This window comes from Pollicipes pollicipes, unplaced genomic scaffold (genome assembly GCF_011947565.3).
Source record: "Pollicipes pollicipes isolate AB1234 unplaced genomic scaffold, Ppol_2.1 Scaffold_6686;HRSCAF=7923_pilon_pilon_pilon, whole genome shotgun sequence".
NCBI classification, from domain to species: Eukaryota; Metazoa; Arthropoda; class Thecostraca; order Pollicipedomorpha; family Pollicipedidae; genus Pollicipes; species Pollicipes pollicipes.
Genome location: NW_023596921.1, coordinates 45,332,119 through 45,345,408, shown reverse-complemented (window position 1 = coordinate 45,345,408; position 13,290 = coordinate 45,332,119). Strand labels below are relative to the sequence as shown.

Below are 13,290 nucleotides of genomic sequence, written 5' to 3'. Positions count from 1 at the left end.
ACGCTTTGGTGCCTTCTGAATGCTCCTCGCTGAGTGGCATCACGCGGCCATGGCGCTACATGTAGAGGCCCTGCCAGGATTTCCTTGAGATGGGGGGGGGGCTTGGTAAAGGTATCGTGCCAATTTTCACTTTCAGTTGGGAGCCGCATGAGATAAAAAAGAAAATGCGGCTGTAATACGCCCTCAAGCGATTCTGTGTCCGCACTCCCGGTTACATGACTGATCCGCCGACATGTCGTCAGACTGAAGTCAGCATTTCTATACTCGTGCACAAATCACGGATAAATATGGCAGAGATTAGTCCTGTACCGCAGGCTTAGTCATGTGCCATTGTCTGCATCTGAAAGAAAGCTATGACACGCGATGTAGCCCGCATGCATCCACGTCCCGCATGCGAGGCCCCACCTGGCTCGCAGCATCAGAATCCTCTGCGCGCCCAGCAGGTGCGCCGCTGGCACGATCAACGAATGCCGACCAGCCGCGGTCAGGAGTTTCTCGGCCACCTCCCCACCGCATTACCGTAATAGCTTGCATGCCTCCTAATCCCCAACGGAGGGAGGCCAAGGTACGGCCCTCTCTCGTCAGCCGCGGGGCTCGAGCCGCTGCGGCTGCGTGCTCAGCACACGCCACAGCGGAGCGACCTCGCGCCGGTGACTACCGTCGAACGCCGGGTGCAGGGGGGCCCAGCGATGACCAGGCTGAGGCCAACTAAGCCATGCGCCTGGTCGGTCAAGCGGAGGTTTGACCCACGGGTGGGCTATAACACGGGCAAGCGGGCAGGACCCCGCGGTATCGAGGCTGCTATAGGCGGGATGAGCCTCAGACGGTACCTTGTGAAGTGTTCGGGCTGGTCCAGGCGAGTGTGGCTGGTCTTCTCTTACGGGCAGCGGCGTAGGTGTTCTGTTCATTTGGGGGGGACATGGGGTTTTTGAGTTCCAAACCGTTGGCTAAAGACACCAACTCGTGAAAAGAGTTTACCCATGGTATGTAATGATGGCACATACGAGACTGTAAGTTACAACCATCTCTCTGTCATCTATCTGACGTCCCGGAGGACGGGCAGTCATGTGGAGGTAGGAATGTCCCGGAGGACGGGCAGTACTTGTGGGGTAGGTAGGACTGTCCCGGAAGGAACTGGCAGTACTGTGGGCAGGGTGGGACTGTCCCGGAGACGGGCAGTACTGTGGGCAGGTAGGACTGTCCCGGAGAAGGGCAGTCCTGTGTGTGGATAGGACTGTTTCAGAGATGGGCAGTACTGTGGGTGGGTAGAGCTGTCTCGAAGATGGGCAATACTGTCGGTGTGTGGGACTGTCTTGGGCGTCATTATCGATGGCTCGGACGCCTGAGGCATGACTGTGCTGGGTAGGACTGTCTTGAGCATCACTGTGGGTTGATAAGACTAGAAAAGGGGCTTCAAACAGTGATTGTCGTTGAATAAGACCGGATCAAGGTCTGCTGTGGGTGGCTAAAGCTGTTTCCAACATAGACTGTGGGTGGATGAGGCTGTCTTCAACGTGAAACGCTAGTGCAAATGGATAAGGTTTACTCAAATATTACTGCGGGTGCGTGGGACTGCCTCGTAGATTACTGTGGTTGGCGCAGGCTTACTCACACGGGACCGATAGTTTGGCATCAGAAGCTGCTAGAGGTCCGGCACCAGTTGGGTAGCGCTTGGCATCAGTTGAGCATCGCTCGGCACCAGTTGGGCAGCGCTCGGCGTCAGTTGAGCAGCGCTCGGCGCCAGTTGGGCAGCGCTCGGCGCCAGTCCAGCCCTGCGCTGTCCGCGTGTCGACTTCCATTAGGCGGCGGCGGCGGGCCCGCTCCAGGGCGGCCAGCACGGTCGCTGCGCCGCCAGCGAGCCCCGGCCCACCGCAGCAGGCCGCTGCGGCGCCGACCGGCGCTGCCCGGCCACAGATCCTCTGCTGACGGACGGGCCGGCGCTGCCCGGCCGCGGATCCGCTGCTGACGGACGGACCGGCGCTGCCCGACCGCGGATCCGCTGTTGACAGACGGACCGGTGCTGCCCGGCCGCGGATCCGCTGCTGACGGACGGACCGGCGCTGCCCGGCCGCCGATCCGGTGCTCACGGACGGACCGGCGCTGCCCGGCCACGGATCCGCTGTTGATAGACGGACCGGCGCCGCCCGGCCGTGGATCCACTGCTGACGGACGAACCGGCGCTGCCCGGCCGCAGATCCGCTGCTGACGGACGGACCGGCGCTGCCCGGCCGCGGATCCGCTGCTGACGGACGGACCGGCGCTGCTCGGCCGCCGATCCGGTGCTCACGGACGGACCAGCGCTGCCCGGCCGCAGATCCGCTGCTGACGGACGGACCGGCGCTGCCCGGCCGCGGATCCGCTGTTGACAGACGGACCGGCGCTGCCCGGCCGCGGATCCACTGCTGACGGACGGACCGACCCTGCCCGGCCGCCGATCCACTGCTGACGGACGGACCGGCGCTGCCCGGCCGCCGATCCACTGCTGACGGACGGACCGACCCTGCCCGGCCGCCGATCCACTGCTGACGGACGGTCAGCGGCCAACTGGTGACGCTGAGACGGCCGGAGCAGCTTGGCTGGCTGCTCATCCATGGCCCCGCCATCACGAGAGTTACGCACAGCGGCGCGGCGCTGCGGCCGGCCGACGACAGCTGGCGTACAACGGAAGCAGTCGACGGAGACACACCAGCGGCGCGCACATCAAGGCGTAATCTTCCGTAAAAGCCCAGGATTCGAAGGGATCAGGCGGATCTGGGTCGGCTTCTGGGCCAGCGATACAGATTGGTCGAATTCCAATCCAGAGGGCGCACAATTAGGAGCATTGCCATGTGTTGGATGGATAGACGTCTGAGATTTATTGAAAGCGCATTGATTGAATAAAGGGATTTCGGGAGGCAGCGGTGGCGGGCCCCACCCTACCCAAACAGTCGCGGTTAAACACATATCATCGGACACCATTCCACACGCCTGTGGAACAGATCTTTGACATACAGTTCAACAGATCTTTGCAAATGGTACAGGATGGAATTTTTGAGCACTTTTCTAGTTTATGAATATCTGAGGAGCTGGCATTAGGCATTCACAAATGTGGTGAGAGTTTGCTCAGCTTTCAAGTGACGCAATTATTAGGAGATATCCTGTCATGAAGCATTTTAAAGCATTTTCTATTAGTGCGAGCATGTGTTTACTCTGCCGCATTTCGTTGCTTACTTCAGACACTTTTTCGCATTTTTGGCCGGTGGTCATGGCTCCAAACGGGGTCAGAACATTGCCTGCGTAGAAGCTGTGCAACGGTATCGTTCTTCTTTGCATGCTTGTTTTTTGTGCAAGTCCTGGTCGCGGAAATGCTGTTCAGGTAATTAAGAAGGGACAAGAAATGTTTTAGCAAGTCGGGGAACGTTGTTAACATTTTTACCAGATCTTTGCTAGGAATTGCTTTTGAACCAAAAAATTCGGGGAAAGCTGGCTGCGAGGTCCCTGGGCTCGCCTCTGCAGACAAAAATGCAGCTAGTTCGTCAAATATGCTCCTGCCGACATGTTAACCAAATAGTTCGCACGGATCCTAAAAGCGTCACGCAACACGTGCCATGTAGCGTCATTCAGCCCTCTCGGTTAATGTCGATCGACAGCGCTCGACGAGGCGTCATGAGCGGCATTTTGGGGCGCAGACTCCCATGTCTGCCTCGCAGCAGCCAGCTTTCATTAGGATGTGACGTAATCAGCATCATAGGAGCTTCATCGTTTTGCATTGCTCCATTATGTTGTTCCTTTAAAGAAAGAAGCAATGGCGTTGCTAAGCATCATAAATGTTTGGTTCGCGCCTGTTCTCTTGAAAACACGTGTAATTCATATACTTTCAAGTAAAAGGTTTATTGCAGTCCGGTTCAAGATCAACGCCACTGATCCAAATATTGTCAGCCGAAATAAAAATGTCACGAGTGCTGTAAAAGGTTTAGGCTGAGAAAAAACGGCACACTCACTTAGCTCCACGGTTCTCGTCTGGCTCTTCGAGAAAGTGTGGAACGAATTGCGACGATCAATGCTCACCGCTCCCATAGCTGGGTGGACTCGCTCAGCACTGGCATTGAGAGAAGGCACCAAGTGTGACAAGCTGGTCAGCATGTCTTCCCTTTTTAAAGATCGCTTCAACAAGGATCACTAACTCAACGTCATCAGCCCAGAATATTTCCTCACTCACGCACATTGCTAGAGCAGACGGACCGCTTTAATCGTCTTGATCTAGAGACAGACAATCCACTGCATCAATTCTAACCATGCCCGTGTGCATCAGGTATATGCGAATTATGGGCAGCTTTATAGCAACAGTTAGTGAGAAATTGTTCAAAATAGTACTGATGTAAACAGCTGCGGTAACAATGCAGCTGACCGTCTTCACCTTTTTCGCCTGGAATGGTTTCTTCTCAAGGCACTCCGCGCGTCTAAGGGTTTGCTACAATTTTCATACAGACAATATCGAATCACGATGAACAGGCTCATAGTTGGGGCCTGAAGGCACGCTTTGTCGGACGTCTCTGTGTCTTCAAAGACGCATCAGAACTTGTTCTGCTGTATCCAGTCCAGATAGGCACTGACGCGAGTGTACACTCCGGGGAAGCCGGGAGTGCCGCAGCCCACTCCGGCCGACACGACGCCAATCAGCTGATACTTGCCGTCGGCACCCGTAAGCACCATCGGTCCGCCAGAGTCGCCCTGCGGACGACAGCAGAAACACACACTTTCCACATGGTATATAGGTGGCAGAAGTAAGCCATGGTCAGTGTTATTTTATGGAGATCGACAATGTAACTTGTGATGCGTCGAATTGTATGCTACGTTTTTCAAAAAGATGTTACGCAGAAATGTTTCCACAAGTATGTTATTCCCGGCATATAGGATTGGCTTCAGGGCATGGTGCACTGATGTGTGAAGATGCTTACAATGACAGTCTTATGCGTTGAATCTGCTCTGTCGTATAGAATACGCTACCATTTAACAGGCGGTGACTGACATTCAAGCGACTTACAGCTGTAACATAGACGCGGCTTAGAACCAGTCAGTCCAGTTAGACAGAGGTGACCAGTGTGAGTATGCACTGATCTAGCCGGTCATATGTACGTCAGTTAGCCGTAGTGGCTATGCGTCAATCTATAACGGCTCGGCAGGGAACATATTCCTCATCTAGTCATAGAAGACTGAATGTGACACTGTACTGATGGCCAGAGGTGAACGGACGTGACCCTGAACTAATGGCCAGAGGTGAACGGACGTGACAGTGCACTAATGGCCAGAGGTGAACGGACGTGACCCTGAGCTGATGACCAGAGGTGAACAAATGTGAACCTGAACTGACGACCGGAACTAAACAGGCGTGATCTTGAACTGATGGCCTGAGGTGACCAGACGTGATCCTGCACTGACCTGGCACGCGTCCTTGCCGCCGTCCTTCTCGGCGGCACACAGCTTGGTGTCGCCGAAGCCGCCTGGGAACTGTCTCTGGAAGCTCGACGCCGACTCGTACTTGGACTGGCACTCGTTGATGCCCACCACAGGCAGGCTAACCTCCTGCAGCACGTTGCTGGCATCGCCACCTGCCGGAACGGAAGGAACACTTTGGCGACTGGCCAAGGCTGGATACGGGGGAGACGCAGAGTACGTCAGGGTCGACCGCCGAAAAGGTCGAAAAACGCTGGGCGAAAGGACGCTGGTTGTACGAAGGATGCTGGTGGACGTAAGGACGAAAAGTCGAAAGGACGCTGGTGTGCATCTGGCACACAGCACGACTGTCGATGGCTGACAGGTGACGCTGACGTACATCCAGCACACAGCACGACTGTCGATGGCCGACAGATGACGCTGACGTACAGCCAGCACACAGCACGACTGTCGATGGCCGACAGGTGACGCTGGTGTATATCTAGCACACAGCATTGCACTGTCGACGCTTTCACTCGACAAAAACGGTGAGCATAGGCGTCGCGGCGCGCGCGCCTCTGTCGCACGACGTGACATGTTATGGCATCGTTCATCTCGTGCTCTTAGACGAATAATTTTAACTTATTTGCCATTACAACCAGGAGGTTCGAATACGCATACCGTGCAAAAATCCTTATCCGACTGAGCCAAATAGGGATTAATCTGGCGTCTATCACAGCTTTTAATGCAACAGTATGTATGTACGTATGCAGTTCAACGGATCCACCTTACCACCCAATTAATTCGGTGACGAAATCCATGCAAAGTGATGCTTCCCTCGTGGTCAATTCCCCAGTTTCAATGACACCGTGGAATACAAATCATCCAGTACCAGAGGGAGGCGTCGATGCTAAACCTCAAACGAGGCGTCAGAAAGGAGCCCCTGAGGAGACCACATGCTGTGCATGGGGCGCCGTCGCCACACCGCAACCTCTAAAGCCCCAGCCGGCCGCACGTGGGCGGCGGCGGCCGGCCTTACCGAACTCTGTGTAGCCCCAGCCAGCCACGTCTATCCGGGAGCCGGCGTAGTCGCCGCTGGAGCCGGGCGGCAGGCAAATCGGCTTGATCAGGTCACTGTACGGCACCGGACTGGAGAGCTTCACCAGCGCGATGTCGTCGTGCAGCTGCGGGAACTGCACGGACAGGCGTCGTCAGCACCACATCGCCACAGCTGTCGGCGCGCGGCCATCCTGTGCAAGGCTCGAAGCACCCTGTAACTTGGGCGAGGCTATGCTCGCGAGCACTAACGTTTGAAGTGCGTTGTGGCGTTCGGCCCGAGGGTGGTATCGTGTCACCCATGACGTCATCGCGCTCTTCACGGGTCAGCCATCGCTGAGGCGCTTTGACACCCGGGGGGGGGGGGGCGGGCTGACCTTGAAGTTGGCATGATTGGTGACCCGCTCCACGGTGAAGTCCTGCGGGTTGGCGCCGTCGTTGTCGTCGGTGGTGTCGTACTCGCCCAGGCGCACCACCAGCTTGCTCCTGGCAGCGGTCAGAGCCGTCGCAGTGAGCAGCGCCTCACGACATGCGGATACCGGTGACGCTCGGCGCAGCACGCACCGCTCTTTCCGAAGTAAAAGCTCGATGGCTGCCCGGGATTTCCTCGGGATTTCCTTGGGGTCGGAGGCGAATCATCGCAGACTGAGAAGGCAGCTTCTAGTCGGGTGACGGATCCACCAACCGGACTCGACATCCGCAAACGTCAGCTGACGCTTACCAGTTCTCTGAACGGAATGGTATCCTGCACGGTGATGAAACCTCCGGCGGAAGGATAATGCACTATAACGTGACGCAACGCCACTCCTATCAAGCCTTATTGTGTAAACCACATCGCGCCTCCCACCTTTAAGACGCCACCCTTCGCCCAAATGAGCAGCCGATGGCTGCGAGAGCCCCGTGTGGGCTGAGGGTGACGTCACCTGCAGTGTGTGACGTCACTCACTGGTCGAAAGATCGCGGCCGGAGACAGTGCGCCGCCGTCAGTATGTACTGGCTGTCGATCAGGGCGCCGCCGCAGAACCAGAACGGCTTGCCACCGTCCTGTCGTGTGCCCAGCAGCGCCTGCCGGCCAGAGCAACAGCGTTCGAACTCGCCCCCAGCAGAGAAGCTGAGGCATCTTCCTTGAGCGGAATCCCAGCCGGTGGGGGATATCACGCACGTGATGAGCTCCGACTAAAATGCGCCAATGATTTCGCCATTTCACCATTAATTTGAATGCACCAATTCGTGGCTTCAGATTCGAAGGGAGTTTAAGACACTGGGCAGCAGTTCTATCGTTCGCTTAAAAACAAAGCAGCACCACCTAAAAGTTGCATCAGCCGAATAAAGATATAGCAAATTGTGTAGCAAGTTACATAGCGCCTACTTGGCGTACCTAACAAAGCCAAACGAGGTCAGTGACGCTGCCAGGCGGCACTGGAAGACCAGACCCCTGCGGTGTGAGCCCACACCGCCCCGCAGGTACTCACGATCCAGGGCCACTTGCCGATCTCGGCGTCCTTCCCGCCGACGATGAAGGGAATGAAGGGCCCTGGCGTGGCGCGGCGCTTCCGCGTGACCGACCGCTGCCAGGCCGGCGGAATCCGGATCGGAGTAGGCACACCACACTCTGCCCGAACACGCCCACCGTCAGCGTGCGCTTGGCACACCAACTGCTTTCTAAACCACGGCAGGGGTAACGCGGTATGGGCACGCCACCCCTCCCCTAGCATAGCAGTATAGACAATTTAGCACTGGGTGGCTGCGTGGCAAGGTGGGTGTGCGTTGCATTACGGCTATTCTGGTTTGTTGCACCCGATGCTATTAAAACACGCGGTCAAAGCAGTGTTAGCGCCGAGAGAAACCATGACATCTTATCGAAACATGATCGATATCACAGGGCGTGTATGTCACGTCCTGCAAACCATACTTGTGGGGGCGTCATGATGGCAGCACGCATCGAGAAATATCATCTGGTGTTACTAACACCAGGTGCAACACACTCTTAAAAACGTCCGGTCATGCCACGATGTAAGAATGCAACACCCTGTATAGCAACGCTGGATGACATCAAGTAATCTCAGGTAACTTCGGATGGAATTGGGGGTCGGACCATACTTCAACAAAGCTGTCACAGTCGTGGCCAGACATAGTATCTGTTCAACAGACTAGCATACATACATCGTTACAGTCGCGGAGTAACGTGCAGTACTAGCACCACAGACCAGCATGCATCGGTTAAAGTTGCAGGGTAACATGCATTACTAAAGCTCGATAGCATGCTGGTCTGTGCCAAGGAGACTCGCCATTTACGCTGCCTACTGGGTGCATTGGCTTCGTCACTATTTGTACTTGTATTTGCATTTGCATCATGGATGTCATTGGGGGGCACCAGTTTTACCGATGTTTGGAAAGAAAAAAAGAAAAACTTTTAAATTTTCTGACAAGTTTCTTTACAAAATGTTGGCGATTCGCCCCCTACCCCTGCTCTAACGAGGACGATATTTCTGGCTATATCCAATCAGCCAAGTGAAGAAAGGTGACTGGCCGTGCATAAACAGTAAATAATTGTACATCTGCCAGCAATGTGATGTTCATCCGGTTTCGAGGTCATAATAGACATAAAAGAGGCTTTTCAAACAAATATTGCGCAACTGCTTATTGGGATTTTCGGGCACGCCGATTGCAGATATTTGCACATTTATCCACCAAAAAGCTTATGATAGCATAAGTCATCGCACACTCTTCGCACAGCTAGGGGGAAACATGGGGAAAAGGGGCAAATGTGTAGAGCTAATAAGAGATTGTTTGCAAAAAGGACTCAGAAAGCAAAAATTAGTAAAACGTTATCTAATAATAAGTATTAATTGGTGCATCCATCAGGGGCCTCTAATCGGCATATTGCTATTCATCATGTAAGTAAATGACCTAGATAGTATGTCACAAGATTTAAGCTTTGGTCTTTTTCAGTGACTAACTATGCCAACGTAAAAACAAGAATGATTATCTGATTATTACTATTTGATTTTTAATTCAACTTTGTTTTTTACTTTATTCATTTTACTAATTAGATTAATAATTAGATTAATAGATTATTTAGATTACTATTGTGTTGGAAATCGATAAAAACATGGTTTGAAAATCTATAAATCAGCACTGAATGCTGCGAAAACCAGTGGCATAGTGTTCGCAAAATCAATAAATGCTGCGCTTTCTGTCTTATCCAAGGCAATATGCCCATCAAATACTCGTCAACGGTAAAATTTCTGTGGATGTTCGTCGACTATGCGCTAAAGTTTTAAGTATCATAGTCAACTAACTTGCCTCCTAGGCAAACCAGGCAGTAGTTGAAAAGTAGCCTTTTTCTCCATGCTATGTGCTTTCTTTGAGTAATAGCCGCCTGGTACGGAGCATAAGCTATCAATGAAACCTTGCTGCATTTTCAAGGTGCAAAAGCGCCTAACCTGAACTTTTCTAGGAATAACCTTTCAAGCGGTCACTTCAAACATTAAAGCTGTTGCAACCCGCCATGTTTACAGCTTAATGTGTTCTAATTCAAACGCTAGGAGTCACCCATGCGGTCACCTTAAGCCCAAAGTTTTAAACGTTGGATTTCAAACCTAAGGAGTCACCCCAAAATTGCGCTGACTCTTTCAGTCCACCCGGCAATAAGCTCCGCTTAGTTGGGTAAGGTCATTGGAGACAAGACAAAAGCAAATAAGAACATGACCAGCTGAGGTCAGCTCCCTTTGGCCCGTTTGTGTGAACGGTGCGAAGTACGGATTAACGTGACAAATGCAGCGGACCTTGGATGGTTAAATGAGCAGTAATTGCTGACTTCAGCTATGACTGATTTCAATATTATTTTATGGTATGTGCACGTGCCTCACACTGATCCCGTTAAACATCTTACGTCTTTTTGCTCGTCACATGTCACATTGCTGGTAGGTGTACTTTTTCACCGTTAAGACATAAAATTTCAACTCTTTGCAGGGAGTGCCGTGACTCGTTCCTCACGTTCTTTGGTGCCAACGTTTAGTCGAGTGCGCCGTTGAAACTGTGAGAGGGCACAGCTAGCAGCTTATGTACGGGAATGACTAGACAAAATGTCTGATGTTTAGCCATTACAAGCCTGCGAGAGCATGGCTACCATCACCCGTCATAAGCTATAGACAGCGTCCCAGACAAACTAAGGAATGGTTTAATCATTAGCAACCACAGGTTAGAGAACACAAAGGGAAATTAGATGCCGACAAGCAGCAGTATGAACAACTCACCAATTGAGTTTGCATGTTGACTGAAAGGAGCAGTTGGCAATCATCCCAAACGGAAAGGCATCCTAAATCGATCGGGGGTCCCCACCCTTAGTGTTCTGAACAGTGAACTAGATATTCTGGCCATAGTTGTAGGCGTTCGATTTAAAGCTAAATAATGTCTATGTGCATCGGTATCTGCATTGATCTTTCCGGCATTACCAAGACATACTATTTTTGCCACCTTGCCTTATAGCACATCACATCTTTCATTACCACGCATGTTTTCGAATGTCATATAGTTCACTGCAAGGAAAAAGATCCATTATCCCTGTGCTATGTGCGATGAATCATTTTACCGCCAATTTGCTCCGCACAATCAGTCCGCATTTGGAACAAAAGAGAGCAGCGGCACAAAAGACGCAGACCTGGTCTGAGCCTGGATATCAAACTGCGGTGTAGAGCCATAGGTTACCTGTCAGACGCTCGGGCGTGGAGGGAACTGTTGGCTTCTGGGTGGTAGTGGTAGTCGTCGTCGTTGTAGTTGTAGTTGTAGTTGTGGGTTTGGTAGTGGCTGGCGGGAAGCCACTCCACCGCCGCCACCGACTACTGGGATGCAGCACACTTGGTTACCTCCACTGCCCGGATTGACAAACCTCCGGCCGCCCCGAGTTGTGCCGCCTCTCCACTGCCCGGCATTGAAACCTCCGCCAGAGTTGTTTTCCGCTTCCCAGGTTTTCGGCGCCTTCCGCCATTACCGCCCTGACATCATGTCAGTTCGCTTTTTCCCGAATGGGTATCCCTGAACATGTTGTATCTATTGACGTAGATTCCAGACACTTACACTTACACTACACTTGCACTTAGCTTCAGTTGTGGAACGGAAAACAATGTACATCACCAGGTTCCATGGGCGATTTTCCCCGTAAATCTGATTTGTTTAATACAAAATTATTTGTCCAATGGGGCGCCAACAATTTAGACTCTTTACTTACATTCAAGCCCTTCTTATGGACGGCCGCGCCCAAACGTCGCAACTACACGTTTTTGAAGGTGAGCGGCACGGCAACACCCCTAATAGAATGTGTGATCTTGGAAACTGTCCACTTCTGGATGGCTGATATGTTAACCTTTTTAATTCCGCGCCGAGTATGCCTGGGCTCAGGATAAGACGGTAGTAATAGCCTTATTCTTCGGAGAAGAAACAGGAGAATGGGAGAGGTAGATGGGTTCATATTTCGGCAACATGCCTTTATCGAAACAAGGGCAGAAGTGAATTCTGAGGGAACCACACAGTTATAAACTTTTGGTAAGGGTCCTGCCGCCCACCACTGATGATCATATATGTATACATTCATAAATTTTACATCATGACATTAAATTAACAAATTGACAGCAATTAATACAACCAGAAGTAAATTACAGCAATTTACAAATTACAAATTTTACATCATCACCTCTGCCGAATGACCGAAGTCAGCAAGACTGTTGTTGGAGACGAGTCATATGAAGAAGGAACATGCACAAGAGATTAAGATATACATTAAAAACACGCACAGACGAAACACACACACACACACACACACACACACACACACACACACCACACACAACACACCCACACACCACACACCACACACCACACACACACACCACACACACACACACACCACACACACACACACACACACCACACACACACACACACACACACACCACACCACACACACACACACACACACACCCACACACACACCACACACACACCCCACACCACACACAACACAACACACCCACACACACACACAACACACACACACAACCCCACACACACCCACACACACACACACACACCCACAACACACACACAACACACACACACCCACACCCACACACACACCACACACCCACACACACACACCACACACACACACCCACACAACACACACCACACACACACACACACCCACACCCACACACACACACCACACACACACACACACACACATATATATATATAATATATAATATATATATATATATATATATACCTAAACTTCACGCATAGTCAATAAGCAGGCAGTGTAAAACCAAGAATGTCGTACAAATAAAAGGTAATAGCCATCGGTGGAAGATGGGCCCATGTGACCGCAAGCTTGCATTGTCCTCGTGCCTGTCTGGGCCTGCCCCCCCCCCCCTCCTCCCCCCACTCCCTCCTCCCAAAAAACACAGCACGCTTATGTTTCTTTTTTCCCAGAACTTCACCCCCTCCTCCAAGGCCGCCACAAGGCTTAATGCCGGGCCGACGATACCTTGTCGCCGCCTGGGGCAGCAGACCTTCCTGCGCCGGCCGCGGCCCCGGCCGCGACCCCGGCCCCGGCCCCGGCCGCCGCCGCCGCCGCCGCCCGGGCAGTACGTGACGGAAGAGCTCAGTGCCAGTCGGTCATCGGGGCAGCGTCGCTCCTTCTTGCAGACGCCACGCAGACCGTCGTCGGTGGTGCAGAGCTCTCGGCGCCGGTTACCCTGCTCGAGGTCCTCCGGGTCGAGCTCGTCGACGAACTCGCCGCCGCCGCCGCCGCCTGCGGCC

The 13,290-nt window shown here is 52.8% G+C and overlaps 1 protein-coding gene across 1 annotated transcript in view; it reads right to left on the bottom strand.

Annotated features, from left to right (window-relative positions):
• Window positions 1-3,854: 3,854 nt before the first annotated feature.
• Window positions 3,855-13,290, bottom strand: part of LOC119108420 (venom protease-like) — an 11,505-nt gene continuing 2,069 nt past the window's right edge. The window contains exons 2-9 of the mRNA XM_037231991.1: window positions 13,120-13,282; window positions 11,179-11,312; window positions 7,941-8,080; window positions 7,415-7,533; window positions 6,846-6,954; window positions 6,452-6,605; window positions 5,419-5,588; window positions 3,855-4,710 (exon numbers count right to left, since the gene is read on the bottom strand). Of these exons, the coding sequence (XP_037087886.1) occupies window positions 4,552-4,710; window positions 5,419-5,588; window positions 6,452-6,605; window positions 6,846-6,954; window positions 7,415-7,533; window positions 7,941-8,080; window positions 11,179-11,312; window positions 13,120-13,282 (1,148 nt within the window). The 3' untranslated portion in view covers window positions 3,855-4,551. The remainder of the gene's footprint in view (window positions 4,711-5,418; window positions 5,589-6,451; window positions 6,606-6,845; window positions 6,955-7,414; window positions 7,534-7,940; window positions 8,081-11,178; window positions 11,313-13,119; window positions 13,283-13,290) is intronic.